The sequence below is a fragment of the Dryobates pubescens genome, chromosome 31 (genome assembly GCF_014839835.1).
Source record: "Dryobates pubescens isolate bDryPub1 chromosome 31, bDryPub1.pri, whole genome shotgun sequence".
In the NCBI taxonomy this organism is placed as follows: domain Eukaryota; kingdom Metazoa; phylum Chordata; class Aves; order Piciformes; family Picidae; genus Dryobates; species Dryobates pubescens.
Genome location: NC_071642.1, coordinates 5,480,298 through 5,507,198, shown reverse-complemented (window position 1 = coordinate 5,507,198; position 26,901 = coordinate 5,480,298). Strand labels below are relative to the sequence as shown.

At 54.9% G+C, this 26,901-nt stretch overlaps 1 protein-coding gene across 1 annotated transcript in view; it reads right to left on the bottom strand.

Moving 5' to 3' along the window:
• Positions 1-25,902, bottom strand: part of RANBP3 (RAN binding protein 3) — a 37,667-nt gene extending 11,765 nt beyond the window's left edge. Inside the window, exons 1-9 of the mRNA XM_054175147.1 lie at positions 25,789-25,902; positions 12,580-12,635; positions 6,530-6,566; positions 6,358-6,444; positions 5,554-5,625; positions 4,562-4,627; positions 2,311-2,403; positions 1,187-1,290; positions 154-273 (exon numbers count right to left, since the gene is read on the bottom strand). Coding sequence (XP_054031122.1) covers positions 154-273; positions 1,187-1,290; positions 2,311-2,403; positions 4,562-4,627; positions 5,554-5,625; positions 6,358-6,444; positions 6,530-6,566; positions 12,580-12,635; positions 25,789-25,810 — 657 coding nt within the window. The 5' untranslated portion in view covers positions 25,811-25,902. The remainder of the gene's footprint in view (positions 1-153; positions 274-1,186; positions 1,291-2,310; positions 2,404-4,561; positions 4,628-5,553; positions 5,626-6,357; positions 6,445-6,529; positions 6,567-12,579; positions 12,636-25,788) is intronic.
• Between the last annotated feature and the right edge of the window lie 999 nt (positions 25,903-26,901).

Here is a 26,901-nt window from a genome sequence, read left to right as displayed (position 1 = left end):
CATTTGTTGTCATAGATCCATGGAGACTTCACCTCTGCCTTGCAGAGGCTTCAAAATACTTCACAAACAGCATGGGATGCTCAAGCCAAGGAATGGTTTTCTCCACTGCTTGCACCCATGGACTGCCAGCCAGGGTAACCAGCAGGAGTTTACCTTCACTCTGTCTCTCAAGTTCTGCCCAAACACAAAAGCTTGCTGTGTGTTCAGCTCTGCCTTCTCACAGCTGTCATCATCTGAAGCACTGCTGGACTCTCTCTTCTGACATTCTCCTGCCTGCAGAAAGGAAATGGGGGACTTTAGCCTGGGAAAGTGAGTTTCTGTAGACAAAGCCCCAGGTTATGGCACCCTGAGTCACAGAGCCCCTCCCAAGGAGCAGCCAAGGCAAACACACAAGGCAAAGCCCCTGGCACAGACAACCCTGCTGCTGCTCAGAGCATCTTAAATGGAGCCCAGGATAGGGAGGTTAAACCACAGACTCAGGGAATGGTTTAACTTGGTGAACACCTCTAAAGTCATCGAGTTCAAGGGGATCTCTAACAACCATTTGGTCCAAACCAAATGCTCAGAGCAGCATCAGCTTTTGCATCCAGTTCCAACCCCTGCCATGGGCAGGGACCCCTCCCACCAGCACAGCTTGCTCAAGGCCTCATCCAGCCTGGCCTTGAACACCCCCAGGCAGGAGGCAGCCACAGCCTCCCTGGGCAGCCTGTGCCAGGCTCTCCCCACCCTCACTCTCAACAATTTCTTCCTCATTTTCAGTCTCATTTTCCCCTCCTCAGGTTTCAATCCATTCCCTCTCCTCCTATCACTCCAAGCCCTTGTCACAAGTCCCTCCCCAGCATTCTTGTAGGCCTCTTAAAGCACTAGAAGGCTGAAGGCTACCTTTGTCTCTGGATGAAGCAGAAATAACTGGCATGAGTTTAGGACATACTGCAACAGACTTTGTGAGGGGAAAAATAGGTACAAAAAACCCATCCTGAACTGGACTCAGCAAATGTTTGTTGCAGCTCTTGAGTTAGTAAAGGCAAACAGAACAAATATCAGGAAGCATAAAATCTCCTCCTCTGTCTGCAGAGTGCTGACAGCCTGGATGGGCAGTAGGCCTGGGACTGCCTCCCATCACTGAGCAGAGACCCTTCAGAGAATGCTGTCAGCTTGAGAGTCCTTCCAGCCCTCCTCCACTCACCTTGTCTTCAGAGTCAGAGCTTTTTGGTGCTGCATTGCTTAGTGATTCTGAGGTGGCTGCAGGGTCTGGTGGGATATTGACACCATTGGTGCCACTGCTGAGAACTGCAAGGAGGAATGGGAAAGGGCATCAATTCTCTAGGTATTTAGGCTGCCCTCTAAGTTTCCTACAGCAAACTCCAGAATATCATCTCCAGAGTTCCCAGAGTGTTTTGCCAAGACATGGCAACCACAATTCAAACTCTTAGCAGAATTAAAACTCCAAATGCAGAAAGTCCATCAGCAAAAGGCAGAAATCAACAGAACTGACTGCTTAACCTAGACACATGCTGCAGGGGTAACTTCAAGCAACCAGCCCAGGCCACTCCAAGGCTGCTCACAGCCCACAGAGCTCCTCTCTGGGCTGATCTAATGACTGACACACTCAGCTCCCACAGAACATTTGTACCTCAGTATTAAGTCCTCTGTAGAGTTCAATCTGTGCTAACAGCAAGGCCAAGAAGCCAAGCTGAGAATGTCTGGCTCTGTGCCAGATCCTGCAGGACCTGCTGAGCTCAACTGAATACCCCAGGAACAAGAGGCAGGGGAAGCAGTTTAGGAGACACAGACATCTTGAGGAGTTTCTGTGCTTTAACTTCCAGTTTTCAGCCATGCCTCTTCCTCTGAGCTCTATCACAGTCCATAACCACACAGTGTGCAGAACATCCACGATGGGAACTCAGAATTGCAGCTCCAAAATGGTCCCCAAGCCCAGAGGCACCTCCCTGTGCTCCAGGCATTTGGCATCACTGTGCTGCTGGCTGAAGCCTCCCACTGCTGCCCAGTGATCAGCACTAGGGTGTCACACCGTGGTCAGTGCTGCCACTTGAGAGACTGCTAATCCACACCCCTGAAAGCCTCTGCATTGCAAAACCCAAGCATGGACTGCAGCAGAGCCAGAGGCCTGGCAGAGTCCTGCACAGCCTGAAGTGCTGCCTGTGCAGTCCCCACGGCACACAGACACTGCCCACTGAAAGGAGAAACTCAGAAAAGGGAAGAGCAGCTGCTGAGCAAAAGCAAACTGCTGCACCAAACAGCTGCTGTGCTCCTGCTCTCCCCTGCAGCACTCTGCAGAGCTTTATTTACCCATCTGGGAGAAGGCTTTGGGCTGTGGGGCCTGTAGCACCGCCGGGCGTAGCACACTCCGCTGCTGCTCCTTCGGCTTCTGGCTAGGGAGACCTGCAAGGACAAAGCTGTTTCAAGAGCTACAGAGCTTTGAAGTTCTAAAAGTGCAGCTTCATGTAAGCTCAGCAGCTTCCAACAGAGCATGCAGTGCAAAAATCAGGCATTTAAAAAGCTCCTGCACCTTTCTTCCCCATTCCTCGCTCAGGCTCACGCCAGAACCAGGCCCAGAGAGAGAAGAGAACTTCCCAGCCTCAGAGGAGTCCTGAAGTCAGATCCTCTGCCTCAGCCAGGAGAGCAAAGAAGGAAGGGGCTGGGACTGACTCAGAAGTAAGTCCAAATGGGAGAGAAATGAACAATCCCCTGGCAATCCTACTTATTCACTGACAGCATTCAACTACATCCAAGGCTTTTCTGCCCCTTCCAAGTGAGGCATCTCCTGACAGAGGGACACAATTTGTTTCCTTTCATTCTTCATACACCCAAAGCTATTTGTGGGGTAATCATCCCAAGGGCTCCATCACTGAACTACCTTTTGGCCTCCTCTACTGAGATATTACAACTCCTTAATTCCACTCTTGATTCAGAGTCAACTAACTTAAGCTAATAACCTGCCCCCCACCCCCCAATGAAATCATCTCAGCATCAAGCTCAGAAGGTTCAGGCAATCCATTTCCTTCCCTGAAAAATGAGCTCTTGATCCAAGAAAATGCTGCAGGAGAAGTTACTGTGGGCACTGAGCTGATCATAGGGCTGAGGGACCTAGGGGTGTTCAGCCTGGAGAAGAGGAGGCTGAGGGGAGACCTCCTTGCTCTCTACAGCTCCCTGAGAGGAGGCTGCAGGGAGGTGGGGGTTGGGCTCTGCTCCCTAGGATCAGGAGATAGAAGGAGAGGAAATGGCCTGGAATTGTGCCAGGGGAGGGTTAGGTTGGAGAGGAGGAAACATTTCTTTGCTGCCAGAGGGGTCAGGGATTGGCACAGGCTGCCCAGGGAGGTGGTGGAGTCCCCATGCCTGGAGGTGTTCCAGAACCCTGTGGCCATGGCACCTGGGGCCATGGTGGTGTTGGGCTGGATGATCTTGGAGAGCTTTTCCAACCCAAAGGATTCTATGAACACTCTGCAGCTTTCAGGCCATCCAGATTCAAAGGACATGACCACAACTGAGCTCTAACAACTATCCTGAGTCCAAACATGCCTGGCAGTTCAAAACCACCTTCCTGTGGTTTTACAGTTACTGCTCTTGCTGCAAATAAATGAAAGGCTTCTTGCTCCCTCTCTAAACCCAACCAATCATCAAAAGCCCCAAGAGCCAAAGAGCTGTGTGCTGCTTTTTATCCTCAGCCTTCTAAGGAGCTGTAATTAATGTCTCCCAGTTAATGTCTCTCCCATTCTGGCTAGGTCTGCATCAGCCAACAGGGAAGTGGCAGTGAGCAAGGTCAGACTTTGCAGTAGGCTGAGCCTGGGTTGAGCTCCCATGGACTGCTGGCTCCTGCTCAGTGCACTCCTGCAGCCCTCCCCTTGCTCTGCTTTGCTAGAAAAGGAACTGAGTCCTTGTAGCCCAGGGTTTAAGAACTCAAAGCAGAGACAGCTGAGAGAGACTCTTCAGCAATCTCTGCCTGACCCAAGCTGAGATCTGAGGTGCCTGCACACATCACACAGAGGGTAGGAGCTCAGCACTCTGGGGAGTAAAGGATTCCTTCTGCATCATCACAGGCATGGCCAGTTCCATGGGAGGGAACTCCTCAGTAAGTGATAGAATGGGTTGGGAGGGACCTTACAGATCACCCAGTTCCAACCCCCAGCTATGGGCAGGGACACCTCCCACCAGCCCAGCTTGCTCAAGGCCTCATCCAGCCTGGCCTGGAACACCTCCAGGCAGGAGGCAGCCACAGCCTCCCTGGGCAACCAGTTCCAGTGTCTCTGCAGTGTCTTCCTCATCTCCAGTCTCAGTCTCCCCTCTCCCAGCTCAAAGCCATTCCCCTCCATCCTGGCACTCCCAGCCCTTGTCCAAAGTCCCTCCCCAGCTCTCCTGGAGCTCTTCAGGTACTGGAAGGCTGCTCTGAGGGCTCCCTGGAGCCTTCTCTTCTCCAGGCTGAACAGCCCTAGCTCTCCCAGCCTGTCCCCAGAGGGGAGGCTCTGCAGCCCTCTGATCCTCCCTGTGGCCTCCTGTGGCCCCTCTCCAGCAGCAGCACGTGCTGGAGCTGGGCTGTGCTCACCTGCACTGGGGGCCTGCCCGTGGATCAGGATGGGTGGCTTCAGCCGGAACCCGCTGCTCTTCTCCTCTAGGAGCAAAACACAGAATGAGGAGCACACAGCTCAGCACCTCCCCCACAGAGCCAGCCAGAGCCCCCTCACTTCCCACAGGGGAACCACACACAGCTTTGAGAAACAGCCAAAGTCCTAAGATGTCCCAAAGCAGGCTGAGGCCCCTGTGTTCACTCATCCCAGCAGACAGCCAAAGACACAAACACAGCCTGGGGCAGCTCTCCCCTCTCCCAGCTCAAAGCCATTGGCCCTTGTCCTGGCACTCCCAGCCCTTGTCAAAAGTCCTCCCCAGCTCTCCTGGGGCTCCTTCAGGGGCTGGAAGGTTGCTCTAAGGTCTCCTTGGAGCCTTCTCCTCTCCAGGTTGAACAGCCCCAACTCTCCCAGCCTCTCTCCAGAGGTTATCCAACCAAACTGTAGGATAATGATGATCAACACCACAAGTGGTACTGCCAGCACAGGGCTCATTTACAGGCCATGGCTGAGTCATAGAATTGTCAGGCTTGGAAGGAACCTCAAGGATCATCTAGTTCCAACCCCCCTGCCACAATCAGAGATTTGGGTTGATTTGCTTTTCAGCATCAAAAAGCCAGCATCCAGAGCAGATAACTGTGAGCTTTCCCTGAGGCTGAGAGCTGGGCAGAGACCTCTGGTGCTGTCCTCCACCACTCCCAAATTTAGGCATTCAGAGGTTTGTTATTTTAATCACCTCCAGCAAGCAGGAAATCAAGCAATGAAGTGAGCAAGAGAGCAGCTGTGAGGTCAGCACCGTCCCCACTTCCCCCAGCTGAGGTCAGCACCCTCCCCACTTCCCCCAGCTGAGGTCAGCACCCTCCCCACTTCCACCCTCCCAGACAGGGCTTCACTTCTGGAGTATCAGAGTGCTTTGGACCACACCAGCCTGAGAGCAGCTGCTGGGAAGCAGCAGAGAAGGGAGGAAGCTCACCTGGCTCTGAGTCAGAGTTGCCTGCAGAGGGTTCACAGAAGCTGGAGGGCATGAAGACGTTGTTCTTGGTTACTGCAGGCAAGGAACAAAGCTGGGTTATTGCTAATGACAAACTCTGCTCCCAGACAGCCTGAGGCTGCCAAGTGTAAGATTTGTTTTCCCAGCCATTTGTTTTGCTTCTTATAGGTTTTCTTCCTTCTGAACCAGACCTGTCACAGCCACAGATGTGAACAGGCCACTGCTCAGAGAATCCCTTTGGTGTTTCCTGAAACAGGGGAATCCTAGAATGGCTCAGGTTGGCAGGGACCTCAGAGCTCATCTAGCCCCAGCCCCTGCCATGGGGGGTCAACTAGACTCAGCTGCTCAAGGCATCATCCAATCTGGCCTTGAACACCTCCAGGCAGGAGGCATTCACAACCTCCCTGGGCAGCCTGTTTCAGAGTCTCACCATCCTCATACTGGAGAGCTTCTTCCTCAGCTCCTGTCTAACCCTGCTCAGCCCCAATTCTCCCAGCCTGTCCCCACAGGAGAGATTCTCCAGCTCATCTTTGTGGCCTCCTCTGGGCCCTCTCCAGCAGCTCCCTGTCTCTCTGGGGGGTCCCAGAGCTGGACACAGTGCCACAGGTGAGGTCTCACCTCTGGGCGTCGCTGCATCTGCTCCCAGCCCACAGAAGCAGCCCAGGCACGTGGCTGGGGGGGGCTCAACCCAAGAGCCAGCAGACAGCAGCATGCTGACATGACTTGAGAATCAAAAAGGGTAGGAAGGAACTTGAGCTCTCATCTCTAACAGCACAGCAACTTTACCTGACTGGGAAGGAGGGAATTGGGTCAGGGATGAGGTTCTCTCCCGTTTCACAGGTGGGCAGTAGCTGCCATCCTCTCGATCAGATTCTGCAGGAAAGAGCAAGCAGAGCCTCAGCAGCAAGTCCTGCAGACAGGGACTGAGGGGGCTCAGCCTTACAGTCCACTCTCTTACCATCTCCATCTTCTGGACTGGACCCATCTGCTGATCTCTGAAAGCAGAGGACAGGGACAAAACAGCAATCAGTCTCTCAGGATACAGCCAAATGCTCTGCCCAGCGGCCTGGGGCTGCTCTGTGCTGTCACTGATGCACACCCAAGGCCAAGCTCTGCTGGGGCCTTCTGTCAGGCAGGTGAAGTCTCACCCACATACTGCTCAAAGTATTCATGCACAGGTGAGGGACCTGAACATCCCCTCCCCAAGCACCAGCAGCCTCAGAGGCTGGGACAGGTCCTGCAGCTACACTGACTGTGGTTTGAAGGTCTGGAAAGGGCAATTTTAGTGCCTGAGGTCCCCTCCCCTGGGAGCTCATCCCACAGCACCTCTAGCTGAACTGCTGTCAGCTCCCTCAGCAGAAAGACAGCCCTGCAGGAATGCCTTTCAGAGCATGCTCTAGAAAGCAGGACTAAGCCAGGCAGGGATCAGGGCAGAGTCTCCTGGCATCTTCTTTGGTACCAGGAACAAACCAGGAAGCACCACAGCCTACCAACTCTCACAGTATTCAACAAGTCTTTACCAAAGGTTTCACATCCCCCCCTGAGGATTTGTAGGTCTCTCCCCTCCCACCTGGCTCTGCCAGTTGCTCAGCTGATGGGTTTCCCTTGTTCCTGCAAAACCAAGCCCTGGTGGATTCCCTTCACTGTGCCAGATGACCAGGGCAGCATCAGCACCTTCACCTCATCACAAAGCCTCCTACCACACCGTAGTCCAACACCACCCTCCCATCCTACTCCTGCCCCAGGACACCCAGAGGGACTCATTCCCTTCACAGCCTCACTGCAGAGCTTGGCTGGCTTGGGGAGCTCATGGGGAGGGCCTCACTGCAGCCCCAGAGCTCATCCTGCCCCACAGCAACAGGCAGGACATCAGGATCAGGCAACACTCAACAGGACTGCACAGGGCTCTCACCTAACAGGCCTTGGGTAGAGGAACAGCAAAGGGCACAAAGGTTTCTACTGAGCACTGCAGAGATTCAGTGCAGCTGGGCCTGCCCTGTCAGCACAGCACCCAGGGCTGAGCACCCAGCATTCTCAGTCTAAGAGGCTGCTGGTTTGGTTGGCATGAGGAAAAGCACAGTGACCTCCCCAGCATCCTGGGCAGGCACTTGAGAACCCTTTAGCACAGGCAGTGAAAAGCTACTGACCCCCACACACACAGCAGCCCCATCACAGCAGCTCTGCTCCTGATGACCTCTTCTTGCACAACTGCTCCCCCAGTGCTGGGAGATGATCTCACCCAGCACCTCCCTTGCCAACACAGAGCAGTTACCCAAAAGGCAAGGCTCAAGGGGAAAACCATCATGCCATCTGCTTCAGCTGCCAGTGTCTGAAGTCACAGAGAAGGAAAAACCAGTACCTATTTTGCACAGAAAGTGCTGGCTCTTAGCAAAAGTCCTGGAAGCAGAAGGAAACCATCTGGATAAAAAAAACTGCATCAAAGGCACTGCAGATCTGGGTGGGCAAAACACTTCCTAAAGCTAAACTGAAAAACTAAACAAGAGCTTTTCCCTGCACCTCAAAAAACTTCTTCTCCCTAGGCTCAGGTGATAGAAGGAGAGGAAATGGCCTGGAATTGTGCCAGGGGAGGGTTAGGTTGGAGAGAAGGAAACAATTCTTTGCTGCCAGAGTGGTCAGGGATTGGCAGAGGCTGCCCAGGGAGGTGGTGGAGTGCCCATGCCTGGAGGTGTTCCAGAACCCTGTGGCCATGGCCCTTGGGGTTGCTGGGGTTGGGTTGCTGGTTGGACTCAATCCTGGAGTTCTTTTCCCAGCTCTGTGATTCTATTTCAATCTGTGCTGGATCCTCAACACTCACATGACAGACACCAAAAGTCAAACCTGTAGAGAATGAGCTTCAGGCAGCCCCAGGCCTGGCCCTTCTCTCCCTGCTGCAAGCACAGCTCAACACAGGCACTCTTTGGTGGGCAATAGCCAAACCCAACCCTGTAACCTGCTGAGCACAAAGCAAAGCCAGGTGTCTGCTCTCTGTTTCCATGTCTCCTCATCCAAGAGCTTCAGGAGAGCCCTGAGCAGTGCACAGCTGGTGCTGCCATGCCCAGTCCAGGCCAAGCAGATAGCAGTCCCCCCCAGCTCCCTCTCAAGTGTCTGCTTTCCTACACAGGCATCAAAATCTCTGACCCCTGCTGTGCCCCCTCCCAGCCTCACCTTCACACCCTGCTCACACTGCCAGCTCCTGAGCCAGCCCTTGTCAAGAGCTCCAAGGAGAAAGAACTGGAGCAGATCTTTCCCAGGCCAGGGAAAAGGAACAGCCATAAGCTCAGAGGCTGATGCCCACCAGAGGCTGATGCCCACCAGAGGCAGGCCCAAGAGCCCTGTGGAGAAAGACTTGGGGGTGCTGATGGACAAGAAGCTGGACAGGAGCAGGCAGGGTGAGCCTGCAGCACAGAAGGCCAAGGGCAGCCTGGGCTGCATCCAAAGCAGAGTTGCCAGAGCTGGAGAGAGGAGATTCTGCCCCTCTGCTCTGCTGAGGCCTCACCTGCAGGGCTGTGCACAGGTCTGGAGCCCTCAATACAGGAAGGACCTGGACCTGATGCAGAGGGTCCAGAGGAGACCATGAAAAGGATCAGAGGGGTGGAGCAGCTCTGCTGTGAGGACAGACTGAGGGAGCTGGGGGTGCTCAGCATGGGGAAGAGAAGGTTCCAGGGAGATCTTAGAGCAGCCTGCCAGGACCTGAAAGGTCCATGGTCAGCTGTATGAGATTCAACAAGGCCAAGTGTCCAGTGCTGGACCTTTGGAGGTCCCTTCCAACCCAAACCATCCTGTGATTCTAACTCAGCACTGAGCTCCTGCCTTGAGCCCTGAGCTCCTGCCTTGAGCCCTGAAGCTGCCCAGGTTCAATTTTCTGGTTAGAGATGAATGGGGCCAGCCCCAGCAGGGCAGCCCCAGCACTGGGAGCTGGAGCTGGCCTTTGCTGCTCTTGCTCTCAGCAGGCAGTATGAGCCCCAGCAGCCTCTCCTTGCTGGTATTTCCACATTTGCTGTCAATGGTCACTCACCTGCAGGGGCCACGTACTGGGGCTCCTCACCCCTGGATCCATTTCCTGCTTTACACTGCACTGACTCTCACCAATGACCACCTCCCTCTGCCAGACCCTGAAAAACATTCCTAAATCCTTCACTGTCTGAAGAAAGGCTTCCAGGGAGACAAAACTGCAACCACAGGAACTAACAAAGCTGATTTCCCCCAGAGCCTGCTGGGATCACCAACAATGTGCAAGAGGCAGCAGGGACAAGCCAGTGCCCAAGGCTGTGGGATGTTTTCTCTCCTCTCCCCTCTGCCTCTCATCAGAAGAATCCAGAGCCAAGGTCTCCACATTTCTCAGCATCCCTGCACAGCCCTGACAGAGCTGAAGGGGAGCTGGGCACAGTGGTGGCACAGATCCAAGCTTCATCTTCTTCTGAAGCCACCCTTTACAGCGAGGCACCTGTGACCTGAGTGGTGGCCAGGGGCTGGCACAGGCTGCCCAGGGAGGTGGTACAGTCCCCATCCCTGGGGGTATTCCAGAACCCTGTGGCCATGGCACCTGGGGCCATGGTGGGGTGGGGTTGCTGCTTGGACTGGGTGATCTTGGAGGGTGCTTCTCAATCCAAACAATTCTATGACTCTGTTTCTGCACACACCAGCATTACTGAGCTGCCAGGGCTGCTGCTCCACAGCTGGCCCAGGGCCTCCTGACCAGGAGTCCTGCTGGCAGAGCAGCTGGCTTGGGCCAGACAGCTCAAAGACCAGACCTGCCCTCTGGCCCCTCCATGGTCAGGTCTTAGCAACACCATCTGCCTTCTCAGCTGGGTTTGAAAATGCTAACCCTTGAAAACCTTAAACCCCCAACAACCCAGCAGGACCCCAAGAGGTGCTTCACCCACAGCTGTTTGTACCTCCTCAGCACAATCCCTCCCATCATGGCTTTACTTGAAATGCTTCATCCTTGGACAGACCCCAGCCTGGAGCAGCCACAGCAGGCAAAGAGCTGCCACAGTAACTGCCCTGAATGAGCTCACAATGAGTGACACTCAGCTGCACCGAGGACCAGAAGGAGGAGGGACAGCTCTGCAGCTCCCCAGCAAAGCTGCACTGCAGCAGGCAGCACTCACCTCATCTTCCACAAAGTGTTTTGCTGCACCACCAGTGGAATCCTGGAATGGCTCAGGTTGGAAGAGACCTCAGAAATCATCTCCTACAACCTCCCTGCCATGGGGGCAGGGACACCTCCCAGCTAGATCAGGTTGCCCAAGGCCTCAGCCAGCCTGGCCTTGAACACCCCCAGGGAGGAGGCATCCCCAGCTCCCTGGGCAGCCTGTGCCAGAGTCTCACCATACTGAAGAGCTTCCTCAGCTCCAGTCTAACCCTGCCCTGCCTCAGCTTCCAACCATTCCCCTTTCTCCTGTCTCTAGATACAGGTTGGGAGGGGATCTGCTGGAGAGCAGCCCTGGGGAGAAGGACCTGGGAGTCCTGGTGGCCAACCAAGCTCTCCATGGGACAGCAATGTGCCCTGGGGGCCAAGACGACCAGGGGGATCCTGGGGTGTGTTCAGAGGAGTGTGGCCAGAGATCCAGGGAGATTCTCCCCTTCTACTCTGCCCTGGTGAGACCACACCTGGTGTATTGCATCCAGCTCTGGGCTCCCCAGTACAAGAGGGACAGGGATCTGCTGGAGAGAGTCCAACAGAGGCTACAAGGATGAGGAAGGGACTGCAGCACTGCCTGGGGAGGAGAGGCTGAGAGTCCTGGGGCTGCTCAGTCTGGAGAGGAGAAGACACAGAGGGGATCTGAGCAATGTCTATCAATAGCTGAGGGCTGGGGGTCAGGAAGGAAGGGACAGGGACAGCCTCTGCTCAGTTGTGCCCTGGGACAGGCCAAGGGGCAATGGATGGAAACTGCAGCACAGGAGGTTCCACCTCAACATGAGGAGGAACTTCTGCACTGTGAGGCTCCCAGAGCCCTGGAGCAGGAACACATCCAGATGGGGCTTGAGAGTCTCCAGAGAAGGAGACTCCACAGGCTCTCAGTGTGCCAGGGGAGGGTTAGGTTGGAGAGGAGGAAAACTTCTTTGCTGCCAGAGTGGTCAGGGATTGGCACAGGCTGCCCAGGCCCCTCCTTGGCCTGTCTCTAGACACCCTCAGGAAAAGTCCTTCTGCAGCCTTCCTGCAGGATCCCTTCAGGTCTTCAGCACATTGCTGTTAATGGCTTTGCCTTGCTTCTGCAAGGATAATCTTTGGTGGCACTTAGCCAGGCACCTCCCATGGAAACAGGAACAGGGTTAGCCCTTAGCTGTGACCCTGAGCTGGTGCTCTGTCCACAGGCACAGTGAAAGGTCTGGAGCCACGTGTGACCAGAGTCACCTCTGCTCAGGCTGCCTGCAGGGACACTCAGCTGGGCTCTCACACACAGAGCATCTCCCAAGGGGCTGCTCCTTCAGCTGACACCACCATGCTCTGCCTGTTACAGGGGAAGCACTACACAACCCAGCTGCTGGCACAAGCAAGGAGGCTCCAGCCCTTAGTTTAATAAAGCAGTCAGAAGCAGGACACTGATGCTCCTCTCCTCCTCCAGCCTCAAGTGCACCCAGCAGAACCACTGTAGAGCACTGCCACTGTCCATGGTGATCAGGCACTGGGCAGCTCACTCAGCAGGCACTGACACTCCCTGCAGTGATCATCTGGACTGGGGATTTATCAGGAGAAAAACCTTGCTGGCTTTCTCCTGCAACTGCAGCTGCTGGCACTCCCTTGGCACTTGTTGCTGTCAAGACAGATCAGAAGCAGCTCCAGAAGACTTTTTCCTCCCAGATTTGAAGCACCTTCTGTCAAGCAGCTGCCCATTTTATGCCAGCATCATACACCTCCAGCTCCTCATCACCTTCTGCCCCTCAGTTCATTAATGCTCTGCTGCCCATCTCCAACCCCACACAGCAGCCACAGGGCTGCTCAGCAGGGAATGAGACAGAGCTAGGCACCAACCAAACAAAAACAAGGTAGCAGCATCTCCTTACCTTCTGTGCTTTATCCTTCTGAAACACAAAGACAGGTGGAGCAAGGGCAGGTTTTTCTGTGGAAAGAGAAAGCAGGGGGGGTTTTTCCAACACATTCCTGAGTGACCCAGATGGAAAGGTTCAGTTCTGGGATGTCTGACTGGCAAGGAATCCCTGCAGCAGTTACCCAAACTGCTCCCACCAGCTCCTGGCACCATGATTGTAAGGGCTGGATCTCCAAAAGGAAAAGGAGTGTGGTAAGAACAATACAGCTGACATCTGGAAGCCACTTGTCCTTTCCCTCCAGATCCACTTCAAACCAGCACTTTTGGTACAGCAGGAGGAAACCTTTGCAGCAGGACTTTACTTTGTGAGCACATCACTTCTGCAGGCAGAGGCCTCTCCTTGCCCAGGGAGCTCTTAATGCCAGGGGAGTTCTGCTGCACAGACCCACAGAGCCCTTCTGCTTGGCTCAGATCTGGGTGCCACAGGACAGGAAAGACACTGAGGGGCTGGAGGGGTCCAGAGAGGGGCAACAAATCTGGTGAGGGGTTGGGAGGGCATTGTGCAAGGAGAGACTGAGGGAGCTGGGGAAGTCAGTCTGGAGAAGAGGAGGTGAGGGGAGACCCCATTGGTCTCTACAGCTCCCTGAGGGAGGCTGCTTTCAGGTGGGGGTTGGGCTCTGCTCCCTAGTCTCAGGTGATAGAAGGAGAGGAACCAGCCTGAAACTGTGCCAGGGGAGGGTTGGGTTGGAGAGGAGGAAACAATTCTTTGCTGCCAGAGTGGTCAGGGATTGGCAGAGGCTGCCCAGGGAGGTGGTGGAGTCCCCATGCCTGGAGGTGCTCTTGTGCCTGTGAGAGCTGGGAAGTGACATCTCCTGAGGGTGCAGCAAGCCTGGAGACCTTCCAAGCACTGCCTGCTGTGCACAGGAGCCCTGGGGAAAGGGAGCCAAGGCAAGAGTAGAGCTCCTGCTACAAACATGCCACAAGGCAAGAGACAAACAGAGCCAGGGCACCAGTGGTGTCAGAGCAGCAAGAACCACCACAGGGCCTGGAGAAGCCCTGACAAGAGGCTGTGCTCAGTGCTACAGAGGAAAAGAAACATTCCCAGGGAACCCAAGAAGCTTCCCCACCCTGGGAGTCTCTTCATGCTGAGGTGGAACCTCCTGGGTTCCAGCTTGATCCTTGTCCTGTCACTGGGCACCCCTGAGAAGAGCCTGGCCCCTTCTTCCTGACAGCCACCCCTCAGGTATTTGCAGACACTGATCAGATCTCCCTTCAGCCTTCCCTCCTCCAGACTACACAGCCCAAGCCTTTCCTCATAGCAGAGACATTCAAGTCCCCCAGGTGTCCTCTTAGCCTCCACTGGCCTCTCCCCAGCAGATCCCTGTCTCCTGTGACTTGGGGAGCCCCAGACTGGACACAGTATGGCAGCTGTGGGCTCACCAGAGCAGGGTAGAGGCAGGGGGGAGGAGAACCTCCTCTGGAGCCAGGGTTGGAACACAGAGCTGGGGAAGCAACAGGAAGCTGTTCAAACAGTGACTGAAGAGCCAGACCTTGCTGTGCTGCAGGTGGGCAGAGGCCATCCCTCTGTTACCCAAAGGAGCTCTGGACTGAATTGATCTGCCCTGTGCTGGCTGTGAGTTAACAGCAATTGTGCCTCTGCAGGGCCCTCACCACCACAACAGAGGGGCAGGGCTGGGAGCACACAGCTGAACTGCACCACAGTCCTCAGCTGCTGGGTGCCCAGATCCTGCTCTGGGAAGCAGCCTGGTTCCAACCCCCTGCAATCAGGGTGAGGAGAAACAGTGCCTGCTTCAAGCCCAGGCAGTGCACCCCCTGAGAGCCCTGCTGGGTTGAGGGCTTTAGTGAAGCCAGAGACAGCAGCCTGGGCGAGTGGAAAGTGTCCCTGCCCACAGCATGGGGCTGGCACTGGATGATCTTCAAGGTCCCTTCAAACCCAAACCATTGAATCAGTCTCCAACAGTGCCCCTGCAGGGAGGATCTCCTCATCAGCATCCTTCTCCTGTACAGGAAAAGCTTTCACACAGTAATTGTGCTGAGAAATGGACAAGTGGTCCTCAATGAAACAGAAGGCACTCAGAGAAACCATTTCTAATGGCCTGAAGATGATCAGGAGGCATCAAAGCACCGCACCACGTTGCTCTTGGCAAGCCTCACTTCCTCTGAGCACACTGAGAAGGGGCTCTGCTGCTGGCAAGCAAAGAGCCTGACTGCAAGGCAACCTCTGACTGACACCCAGGACCTTCACTCAGCCTCATCTCTCATGCCTGCAAAACCCTCCAGCAGCAGCTGCTGGCAAACCTCAGACAGGCCCTGCACTGCTGCCTGATGAACCTCAAGAGAGACATTTGCCTTTGCATTGCAGCTGATCCTTGCTAATCTTTGACTGAACTCATTGGCTCAGAGCCCTGGGTGTTCTGTGCAGCTCCTCAGAGCCCAGCAGCATTTCCAGACAGAACACTTAGAAAAGCATCCACTTGCTTGAAGACTGCAGCTGAGAGGGGTAGGAAGCCAAGAGGAGGCTCTCCTCTCCCCCCACCCTGCCCTGGTGAGAACACAGCTGTGTCCATTTCTGGGCCCCCCAGGTCCAAAGAGGCAGGAAACTACTGGAGGGTGTCCAATGGAGGCTACAAGGATGCTGAAGGGACTGGATCATTGTGTGATGGGGAAAGGCTGAGCCCTGGGGCTGCTCAGTCTGGAGGAGATCTGATCAAAGGGTGGGGGGCAAGAAGGGGCCAGGCTGGGCCAGGCTCTTGTCAGTGGTGTCCTGGGACAGGACAAGGACAAACTGGAACCCAGGAGGCTCCACCTCAACATCAGGAGAAACTTGTTTGGTGTGAGGGTGCTGGAGGCCTGGAGCAGGCTGCCCAGAGAGGTTGTGGAGTCTCCTTCTCTGGAGCCTTTCAAGCCCCACCTGGATGTGTTCCTGTGTGCCCTGCCCTGGGTAGCGCTGCTCTGGCAGCAGGGTTGGAGCTCACCTCTGGAGGACCATTCCAACCCCTACCATTCCATCATGACAAGCTAATCCCCCTGTGGGAGATGGGAGAGCTCTTCCCACTGGTGAATCAAGCCCACAAGATCCAGGACTGACTGCTGCTGGCTGTGAAACCAGCTGACAGGATGGCACCTGCTCCACATGGCAATGGGACAGCAGGCAGCCCCAGCTCCCACTGACACCAGCAGCCAGGCAGGCAGCTTGTCACAGGGGACTTCCTTCCAAAGCCTGCCACAAGGCCACCACACTGGGACCATTCCCCTAACTCCTGCCCAAGGCAAGAAGGGGTCAGCAGCTTGGCTCCCCTGCCCACCTTCACTAACTGCCTGCAGTTCTGAGCTGTGCTGTTGGGAGAGTTTTCTAAGGCCCCAGCCACTGAAGGCATTAAGAGCAAGGCATTAAGAGCAAGGCATTAGCAGTGCTCTGGACCATCCAGCACCTCACCTGGCACCCCCCCACTGTCAGTGTCCCAGCATCAGGCAATGAGAGCAGCAGGGGGAATGGAACAAAACCAGAAATGGGGAGATTCAGATGGGATGTAAGGAAGAAGCTCTTCCCCATGAGGGTGGGGAGAGACTGGCACAGGTTGCCCAGGGAGGCTGGGGATGTCCCCACCTTGGAAGTGTTGCAGGCCAGGCTGGATGAGGCCTTGAGCAAGCTGGGCTGCTGGGAGGTGTCCCTGCCCAGGGCAGGGGGCTGGAACTAGATGATCCTTGAGGTCCCTTCCAACCCTGACAATTCTATGATGTAAATCTCTGCCCTCAGCTTCCAGTTCCCATTCCCAGGGAGGTTTTTTTGACTGCAATCACATTCCAGATAGGGCCAAAGGGCTCCCCCCAGTTTCATGTCCCTCCTGTGAAGGTCCTTACACAAACCAGAGTTTCCTGTCAGTGGAAGAACCCCCATGACAGGATTCATCTTGCAGAGCAGGAGTGCATGAGTTAGGCACTCCCTGGGGGTTTGGCCCACATGGTGAGCATGGGAGCCAGGGCAGTGCCACTCCAAGAGGAGAACCACAGAGTCTGCACTAGCCAGCATCTGGGCATGGTGAGCAGGAGGCCATTCCATCACAGGCTCTCAAGCATGACCCACAGAAGAAATGCATCCAGAAGGCCCACATCACTCTCAGCAGGTTAAAGGGAAACTAAAGCAGGGTAAAGGAAGGGGCTGGGACCAGTGCTGGCACTGGGGACAGTGGGAGTGAGTGCACCCTCAGCAGCTTTGGGGATGACACCAAGCTCTTCTCCAGCACTGGTATTGAACTGCTGGAAGTGGTCCAGAGGAGGCCATGAAGATGATCAGAGGGCTGAAGAACCTTCCCTATGGAGACAGGCTGAGAGCTGGGGCTGTCCAGCCTGGAGAAGGCTCCAAGGAGACCTTAGAGCAGCCTTCCAGTACCTGAGGGGGCTCCAGCAGAGCTGGGGAGGGACTTCTGACAAGGGCTTGCAGTGACAGGATCAGGGATGATGGCTTCAAACTGGAAGGAGCTGGATTTAGATTAGACAGGAAGAAATTCTTTCCCAGGAGGGTGGAGAAGCACTGGAACAGGCTGCCCAGAGAAGCTGGGGGGGGTTCCATACTTGGAAGTGTCCAGGGCCAGGGTGGACAGGGCCTTGAGCAAGCTGGTCTAGTAGGAGGATCTTTAAGGTCCCTTCCAAGCCAAACCATTCTGTGATGATTCAAGTCCTGGGTGGGAGAGGTTTAACTCTGACAGGTGGCCATGTGCAGCTGTACCAAACTCCTCCATGTCAGTCCTGTTCCTTGCAGCTAGACAGAGCATGGCCTGGTTTCACCTCCCCACCCAGTCACACCAGAGGAGCTGGTGCCATCTCTAGCAGCCACAACTGTTCTTGCAGTGCAAAGTTTTACACCTCCCCTGCAGCACACAAGGACCCATTGCAGAAAAGCCCAACAGGCACTTTGAGAGGGTAGATGCTGAAACAGGTCCCTTTTGGAAGCCACCTAAGGGAAGACTGTGCAAAATGGGGGGGGGAAACAAGCATCCCACAGTGGTTTCCTGCAGAGGTCACTTCTCTGTATAGTTACAGGGCTCACAGAGTGAATCCTCTGGGGAAGCAGTGACAAAGGCCACCATGACTTCAGTGCCTCTACCACAAGAGCACAGGAGAACACAGGCTGGAAGGGGCCACAGGAAATCTCTAGTCCAAGCTCCTGCTCAAGCAAGGTCAGCCAGGATGTCAGCCCAGGTTAATCAGGTTACCCACTCCGGGTTTAACTCCCAGGGGTGGAGGCTGAGCAGCTTCCCAGGGTAATCTCTTCTACTGCTTGACTGTCCTTAGGGTGAGAAAATCCAAACCAACCTTTCCCCCAGCCTGACCATCCTGTTCCACCTCTTGACTCTGGTACCTCCACCAGACACCACTGAGGAGCCTTGCTCCACCCTTGCAGTGACCTCACAAACCCTGGCAAGCCCCAAAGGGGCCTCTCTGGAGCCTCCTCTCCTCGGGGCTGAACGAGCCCAGCTCCCTCAGCCTCTCCTCACAAGCCATGCAACCCAATCCCCAGCCACCTTGGTGACTCCATCTTTAGCTTCCAGGAGGAACCCAGGCCCCCTCTCATGAAGACAGCTCTCAAGTCCTCCCCAGAGCCGCTGCAGCCAGGCTGCTATGCAGTGAGTGCCTTGGTCAGGCTGACAATGACACTGCTCCAAACCACTGTGGAGATCCCTGGCTACATGGAAACCTGAAGGAGGCCAGAGGGACCTCAACTGACTGGACAGGTGGGCAGAGCCCAACAGGATGGCATTCAACAAGCCCAAGTGCCAGGGGCTGCACTTTGGCCACACCAACCCCAGGCAGAGCTACAGGCTGGGGTCAGAGTGGCTGAGAGCTGCCAAACAGAGAGGGACCTGGGGGTGCTGATTGACAGCTGCCTAAACATGAGCCAGCAGTGTGCCCAGGGGGCCAAGAAGGCCAAGGGCATCCTGGCCTGCATGAGGAACAGTGTGGCCAGCAGGAGCAGGGAAGTCCTTGTGCCCTGTGCTCAGCACTGCTGAGGCCACACCTTGAGTCCTGTGTCCAGTTCTGGGCTCCTCAGTTTAGGAAGGACATTGAGAGACCTGAAGGTGTCCAGAGAAGGGCAACAAGGCTGGGGAGGGGTCTGGGGCACAGCCCTGGGAGGAGAGGCTGAGGGAGCTGGGGTTGCTTAGCCTGCAGAAGAGGAGGCTCAGAGGAAACCTCATTGCTCTCAACAACTACCTGAAGGGGGATTGTAGCCAGGTGGGGGTTGGGCTCTTCTCTCTAGCACCCAGCACCAGAACAAGAGGACACAGTCTCAAGCTGTGCCAGGGGAAGTTTAGGCTGGAGGGGAGGAGAAAGTTCTTCACTGAGAGAGTTGTTGGCCATTGGAATGTGCTGCCCAGGGAGGTAGTGGAGTCCCCATCCCTGCAGGTGTTCAAGAGGGGATTGGATGTGGCACTTGGTGCCATGGTTTAGTCACGAGGTCAGTGGTGCCAGGTTGGATTGATGATCTTTGAGGTCTCTTCCAAGCTTGGTGATACTGTGAGAGGCAGAAAAACCACAGAGCCACCTGCAGCTAAGGGAGCCTTTGCTGGACTCTGAAGAAGTCATCTCCAACACTAAAAGCACCCAAGCAGAGCACTGCTCTGACTTCCACCCATTAGAATGCAGCACCTGAGAGAGAAAGCAGCTGGTGGCTGGGAAGGCTGAGAGTGTTAAAAAGCAGCACAGCCCTGAGGTTAACTCCCCAGAAGTGTTCAGAGTGGTAATTTATTACTTGTGAAAAGCTTATCTGGGGAAGAGGGGTGTCAAGGAAAAAAAAAAATCAATTTCAAAGGCAATTTGAATTGTTTATTTGAGCAGCTCAGGCCACAGAGATGCTTTTGTACTTTAAGTGATATGAGGCAGAAAGATCCTGCTACAAAAGCAAACATATTAAGAGAGATATGGGCAAGATGTGGCACTGTAACATTCTGAAGGTGCTGATAACACAGCTACAAACAGACTGAAAGCAATGAGCAAAGCACCACAGCAAGAGGGGAGCTCCCAGGAGCCCACAAGCAAGGTGGGCTCATACTCCATGCCAGACAGGGCATGAAAGAGGACTGGATGATCACAGGGTGTTAGGGGTGGGAAGGGACCTCTGGAGATCTGAGAGTCCAACCCCCCTGACAGAGCAGGGCCATAGAACCCAGCACAGGGCACACAGGAACACATCCAGATGGGGCTGGAAAGGCTTCAGAGAAGGAGACTCCACAACCTCTCTGGGCAGCCTGCTCCAGGGCTCTGGGACCCTCACAGTGCAGAAGTTCCTCCTCATGTTGAGGTGGAACCTCCTGTGCTGCAGTTTCCATCCATTGCCCCTTGGCCTGTCCCAGGGTGCAACTAAGCAGAGCCTGGCCCTGTCCCCTCCCTCCTGACCCCCAGCCCTCAGCTATTGATAGACATTGATCAGATCCCCTCTGTGTCTGCTTCTCTCCAGCCTGAGCAGCCCCAGGGCTCTCAGCCTCTCCTCCCCAGGCAGTGCTCCAGTCCTTTCAGCATCCTCTGTTGGACTCAAGCAGATCCCTGTCCCCAGACTGAAGAGTGATGTCATGGGGAGTACAACAGCAGGGGGGAAAGAAGAGCTTCTGCCTCCTTGTCAAAGCTTCCCTAAGTTGCTTTTTATGTTTTCCTTCACCTTCAGACCCTCTGTCTTTTGGTCTCCTACAGCATGAGTAAGCAGGCTGCTTCCAGGCAGCACTTCACAGCTGGCAGGGGAAGGCAGAATGACTTTTTACACATGTAAGATGAAACAACAAATCCCAGAGCCCACATTTAAAGCACAAATCTGTCTGCAGAGCAGGCATTAGTTTATTTCCCAAGCCCTTGATGGCACTACCACAAATCATTCACTCTTCATTACACCAGTTCACTGCTTCAGCTCAGGTACCTCACAAAGCCAAGGTTGCAGGTCAGGAGATGAACACAGGAGCCTCAGTTTCACATGCCAGGAAGAAGAGAGCCATGAGGCAGCCCAACTGCTCTGCAGTGGACATAAAACACTTCAGGAGAATGCTAACAAAAATTAATGCAGTGTTTAGAGAGCCCTGTCCTGCCAATGAAGCAGCACTCCAGGGGGTTTGCCTGTGAATTATGAGGACACCTTAGAAATAGCCACCCAGCAAACCCAGCTCACTGGGGCCACCTTTGCATCCACTGGTTTGTCTGAAGCCATCATGGGAAAGAGATCTTGTTTGCATGGTCTACAGCCCTCAGGTACAAGCACAGAATCCTGGGACAGATTAGCTTGGAAAGGACCTCAGAGCTCATCTACTCCAACCCCTCTGCCATGGGCAGGGACCCCTCTCAACTAGACTCAGCTGCTCCAAGCCACATGCAGCCTGGCCTTGAACACCCCCAGGGAGGCATCCACAGCCTCCCTGGGCAGCCTGCTCCAGAGTCAATACAGAGTGCAAAGGTGCACAGCAGCCTTTTCCCCCCTAAAGCTCATCAGCATCATCCCAGTGTGGAGAAGGATTGATGCTTTTGCTCTGAAACTGCTTCAGTTCTTTCACCCACTGCATGTTTAAGGCAGGGACACAGAGAGAGCTCCTTTGGATCATGAGCTGTATGCTAGGCCACTCCATAAAGCAAAACAAATCATGTTTGGGGTCTAAGGAGAGAGTTGGCCACCAGAGGTGGTGCTGGAAACTCCTGAAAGGGAACTGTGAAAGAAGCCATCAGGCTGTAGCTCTCAGAAGAACATCTCAGGGACTGGAGGGTGATTAATGCATTCTCAGCACAGCAGACCCTGTCCTCAACAGAGCAGCAGCAGACTGTACAAACAAACTGCTACTTGTGTAAGGATCTAAGTAATGAGATACTTACCCAGCTGCTTGTTACCAGAAGTTCCTGAGCAAAGCACACAGGGTGGTGTGAATGCACAGAGCCCTAGAATGGTTCAGCTTGGAAAGGACCTCAGAAACCATCTACTCCAACCTCCCTGCCACATGCAGGGATGCCTCTCAACTAGACTCAGCCTCATCCAACCTGGCCTTGAACACCTCCAAGCAGAAGGCATCCACAACCTCCCTGGGCAGCCTGTGCCAGAGTCTCACTACCCTCACACTGAAGAACTTCCTCAGCTTCAAACCATTCCCCCTTGGCCTGTCTCTAGACATCCTCAGGAAAAGTCCTTCTGCAGCCTTCCTCTAGGATCTCTTCAGGTACTGGAAGGCAGCAAGAAGGTCCCTCTGGAGCCTTCTCCAGGCTGAACACCCCCAGCTCCCTCAAGCCCTTGGATCATCTTTGTGGCCTCCTCTGGTTTCTCTCCCACAGCTCTGTGTCCTCCTCCTGCTGGGCACACCACAACAGAGGCACTCCTCTGGATGCAGCCTAGGACATGACTGACAAGCTCTCTAGGTCTCCAAAATACTTCACTGCCATGGGTGAAGACCCAGTTTAGAGCATCACAGAACATCTCACCAAGGAGTTCAGACCACTTCAGGTGGCAGTCAGTAACTATCTCACACAGCAGTAATGACTGTGCTGACCACTCCAACCTCCTGGTGCTCAATCATTGAACTTCTGCCAGTGCCTGCCCCCAAAGCCTTCATCCCAGGGTCACTACATCTCTGTGACAAAGTCACCTGAACTTCACACAACCAGGAAGTTACTCTTCCCCTCCCTCCTTGCTAGCTCCTCACTTAGCAGCTCACCTCTCATGATGAAAGGCAATGCCATGACCAAGACCTGTTCCTAAGGCTTCTCACAGTGAAATCCTCTCTGGGAAATGGCACATGGACCACCTTATCCTGCACCCCCTCCTCTGCAGCAGTGGAGCCCCTTAAACCAGCAACCTTCTTGCCATCAGGCCACTACAAAAGGTAGGTGCCCAAGGTTACCACCTCACTGCAGAGAAAGAAAGAAGAGTGAGTGGGGGAAAAAAAATATCCAGGAACAATCAGAATGAGGCAAATGAAGCAGTCAGGAGAACACTAGAGGGAAGCTTGTGGCCTTGAAGAAAAGCAGCACAGAAGGATCACCCATTCAAATGGTCTGAATGCTTGAAGGACATTGGTTGAATGGTTACTTGGAGGCAGCATTGATATCTCAGTGCTGATTTAAGACAGACAATAGACTAAGAGAGACATCAGCATCTAGAAGGTAAAGATAAGTCCTATACTGTTTGAAAGGGAAAAGGCAATGAATGAACTGAAACAAAGAGGTGCAGTGGTAAAAGCAAGGGGTTAAAAGAGCTTTTGCATTAGCAGGATGAAAGGACACAGGCAGAACAAAACAGCTTTTCAAGGTCCAAAGGAGGTTTGCTGCAGTAATCAAATGGAGAAAAGTCTCAGCAAGCTTCCCTTGTGTGAAGGGAGAGGAGAAAAGCTGCTGTTGAAACAGCAAAAGCAATCTGGAAGCATGACTGAAACCTGGGTACTTGTGTCTCTGTGTGTCAAAAACTCATTAGCTGCACACCTGAGGTGTGACAGAGCACTGCTGCACAGCTCAGGCAAGAGCAGGCCAGATGGAGAGCTCTGCTTTGGCCACAACTGCCCTGGGAATGTGAACACTCAGCTACCCAATACTTCAAACAAGAAGGATGATGAAGCAGGACATTAACTAATTATCAGCACCAAAATAATCACTCCTGGTATTTGAATGAAAATACCTGGGCACAAGGAAGCACCTACAGCCCTGGAAAACCAGAAGAGATGGAGGTGCCTAGGAAGGAGACCACCACACTCAAAAGTCACCTGAGAGCATCACTGCCAGGCCAGAGCAGGAGCTAAGGCAAGTAAAGACTTTGGAATGCACTGACTTATTCATACAGAATGGTTTGGGTTGGAAGGGATCTTAAAGACCATCCAGCTCCAACCCCCTGCCATGGGCAGGGACACCTCCTACCAGCACAGTTTGCTCAGGGCCTCATCCAGCCTGGCCTTCAACACCTCCAGGCAGGAGGCAGCCACAGCCTCCCTGGGCAACCTGTGCCAGGCTCTCCCCACCCTCCCTCTCAACAATTTCTTCCTCATCTCCAGTCTCAGTCTCCTCTCTCCCAGCTCAAAGCCATTCCCCTCCATCCTGGCACTCCCAGACCTTGTCAGAAGTCCCTTCCCACCTCTCCTGGAGCCCTTCAGGTACTGGAAGGCTGCTCTGAAGTCTCCCTGGAGCCTCCTCCTGTCCAGGCTGAACCCTAACCTTCTCCCAGCCTGTCCCCACAGGGGAGGTTCTGCAGCCCTCCAATTGTCTTTGTGGCCTCCTCTGGACCCTCTCCAGCAGCTTCAGTTCCTTCTTGTACTGGGGACACCAGAACTGGAGGCAGTGCTGCAGGCAGGGGTCTCCCTGTCCTGCTGCTCTCACTGCTTTGGATGCAGCCAAGCACACAGCTGCCTTCTGGGCTGCAAGCAACCACTGCCAGCTCATGTGGAGTTTTTCTGACTTGCAGCAGAAAGATGTCAATCCCAGCAAGCATCTCTCTATGCACTGGTACACAAAGAACAGACTCCTCAAACACGGAACCAGATGAAAGACAACACCAGACAACACTGAGGATATTAGAATCAGCAGAAGAGGCAGTTCAGAAGCAAGCTGGTCTGGCTTCATTTGATGGAAGTTTGGGTCACAGTCTCATGGCAAGAAGAAACAGAACAGCAACGAATGAAGGTGACAACTCTGGAAGGAGATGCAAGCAGAAACTAAAGAGAGGAGCAGGTGAGGGAAGTCACTGAAGTTGGGAAGGGGTCTGAAGAGACAAAAAGAGAGAAAAAGGAAGATCACATGAAAAAGGATGGCACCACACTGCCAGGCTGTACCACTGCAGCCTGCCAGGCTACAGCATTTCACAGGGATCTAGAGGGAGAACTGTGTGACAAGTGAGCATCAAAAGAGGCAATGCACATTGGTCACCTGGAATTCAGCTGAGCTCAGTGTGGAATGGGAGGGTAAAGTCAGGGGCTTGCATGACTTAGCCACTGCCAAACTCCTGCTTCTAAAAGCACAATGAACCATCAAAATTCATTGTAAGGTGGTTCTGAAGCCCAGCTGGAAACACTGCCACTGCATTTCCCACAAGCAGCCATCCCACACCTGACTACCCCCTGCCATTCTGAGCCCACTTATGCCTCTCTGGGCACCCAGAGTTCCTCTGGAGTTTGAGAGCCAAGAGCCCAAGCCCTAATGCACCACAGGAGCTGTCAAAGCAGCACAATTACATGGTCAGCTGCTGTGGACTTCATTGTCAGAAGCTACACTACAATAGATGTTTGCTTCCTGTTTTTCAACGTTGATATCAGACCTGTAAACACCACTGGTAGGGTTCAAAGGGGGCCTCACAGACTTTCATTGTCTCCTTCAGGACATTTCAATCCCTCTTTCCCCAGCTGAGAAGAGCCATGAGAAGCAACACAGAGAGCTGAGGCAAACTTGCTTTTGCAGAGGCCTGGAGGGAAGTGAGTCATTCTGAAAGGCAAACTGTGGATGGCCACCATCACCTGAACACCATCCCACACACCTTGGAGCACAAGACCCAAATCCCACAGCAGTGCAGCCCACGTTTCCCCAGCCCTCTTCAGATAAAAATCAAGCCACCATTTCTCCAATTCACAGGTTTGCTGCTTTAAAAAAAATAAAATAATCTTTACCCTTACCCCTCACCATGTTTTACATAACCACCTCTACCATTCCTTTTGCTAGAGGAAAGATTAACACCAGTGGAAGTTAAGAGAAGGTCTACGATAGCTCTCAAGTTGTGGACAACGACCCCAAAAAGCCCCCCGGGCAAGGAGGAGCACAAAGCGGCTCAGCGCTCCCCCGGGGTAGAAGTGCCGTGCTCACGGCCCCGCCGGGGCTCGTTGCTCAGCACCCAGGGCCAGCAGGGCAGGGACCCAGCGGGGCCGGGGCCCCGGGGGCCGCCGCGTCAACGCCGCCCGGCGGGAGGCACTCGCAGGCGCGGCCCCAAACCGCCACCCCCGACCCCCGCGGCAGCGCGGACAGCCGGCCCGGAGCCGGCCCCAGAGAGGGCCAGCGGGGAGCGCGGCGGCCCGGCCGGGCACTCCCTTTGTCCGGCTGCTCGCCCCGGAGGGGCCAGGGCACAGAGAGGCCGCGGTAAGGAGGCGCTCCCGAGGGCCGGCCTGCGCCCACCCCTGGAAGCGGATGGCAGGGCCAGGCTCGGGCCGGGACCGCGGCGGCACAGGGCCGGCGAGGGGCCCGGCGCCGGCCCCACCACAGACCGCCAGCGCCCGCCTACCTTCGTTCGCCAGATCCGCCATTTTACTTCCTCAATCTCGCCCACAATGCATCGCGCACCGGACGGCTTCCACCGACAGCAGGCCCGGCCGCGCCGCGCCTGCGCCGCTTTACGGCGGCCCCGTGGCGGCCCCGCGCCTGCGCCGTGGGCTCCGCCGCGCGGCGGGCGGGGCCTGCTCGGGGCAGGGCGGGGCGCGGCGGGCGGCGCATGCGCGGGGCTCTGCCTGGGTCGGGCAGCCTGGCCCCGGCAGCCTGGCCCCTGGCGGCGCCGGCGCTGCCCCTGGCTGCTCCCGGGGAGCTTTCCCGCACCCGCAGGCATGAACTGGAGCCTTCGGGCCTGGCTGCTTGCCGGCTCCTCTCCAGAGGTCCCTTCCAGCCCCTAACATCCTAAGATCCTCTGAATTGAACTCGTTAGCAATCAAGGTGCTGCGCAGGCCTGAGCATTGGTGTCCGAGGGCAGGTCTCTGTCCATGGTATCCACCGCTACTGGCGGACACACCACAGCCAGACTTGGGGAACGTTTGGGCTAGGCCTGAGCGGGATCCTGTCCTTTCTGCAGCTACAAATGGGAGAGAGGTTTGCAAAAGGTTTGCTTGTCCAGCAAAGGCTGCAGATCCTCAAGGCTGCTGGAGACAGGGACTCGTGGTAGGCATTAGCCTGGAGAGGATCCAAGACTTGAAATAAGAGGAACGTGGCAGAGAAAAGTCAGTCAAGGAAATCAGTCATAATTAATGTTAATTAATTAATGTTTGTTTGGGGCAGAGTCTGAGCACAAAGGATTTGGATGCCTGTGTAACGCCAGATGTGTCATGGCCTGGTTGACACTGGAGGGAAGGGATTGATACAGAGAGACCTGGACAGGCTGCAGAGGTGGGACCAAGCCAACCCCATGGAGTTCAACAAGGCCAAGAGCAAGGTCCCTGCAGCTGGCTCAGGGCAATCCCCAGCACAAATCCAGGCCTTGAGAAGAAGGCTTTGGAGGTGTCACTTGGTGACAAACTCCCCAGGAGCCAGCAAGGGTCCCTGGCAGCCCAGCAGGCAGCTGAGTGCTGAGCTGCAGCCAGAGCAGGGAGAGCAGCAGCACAGGGAGGGGATTCTGCCCCTCTGCTCTCCT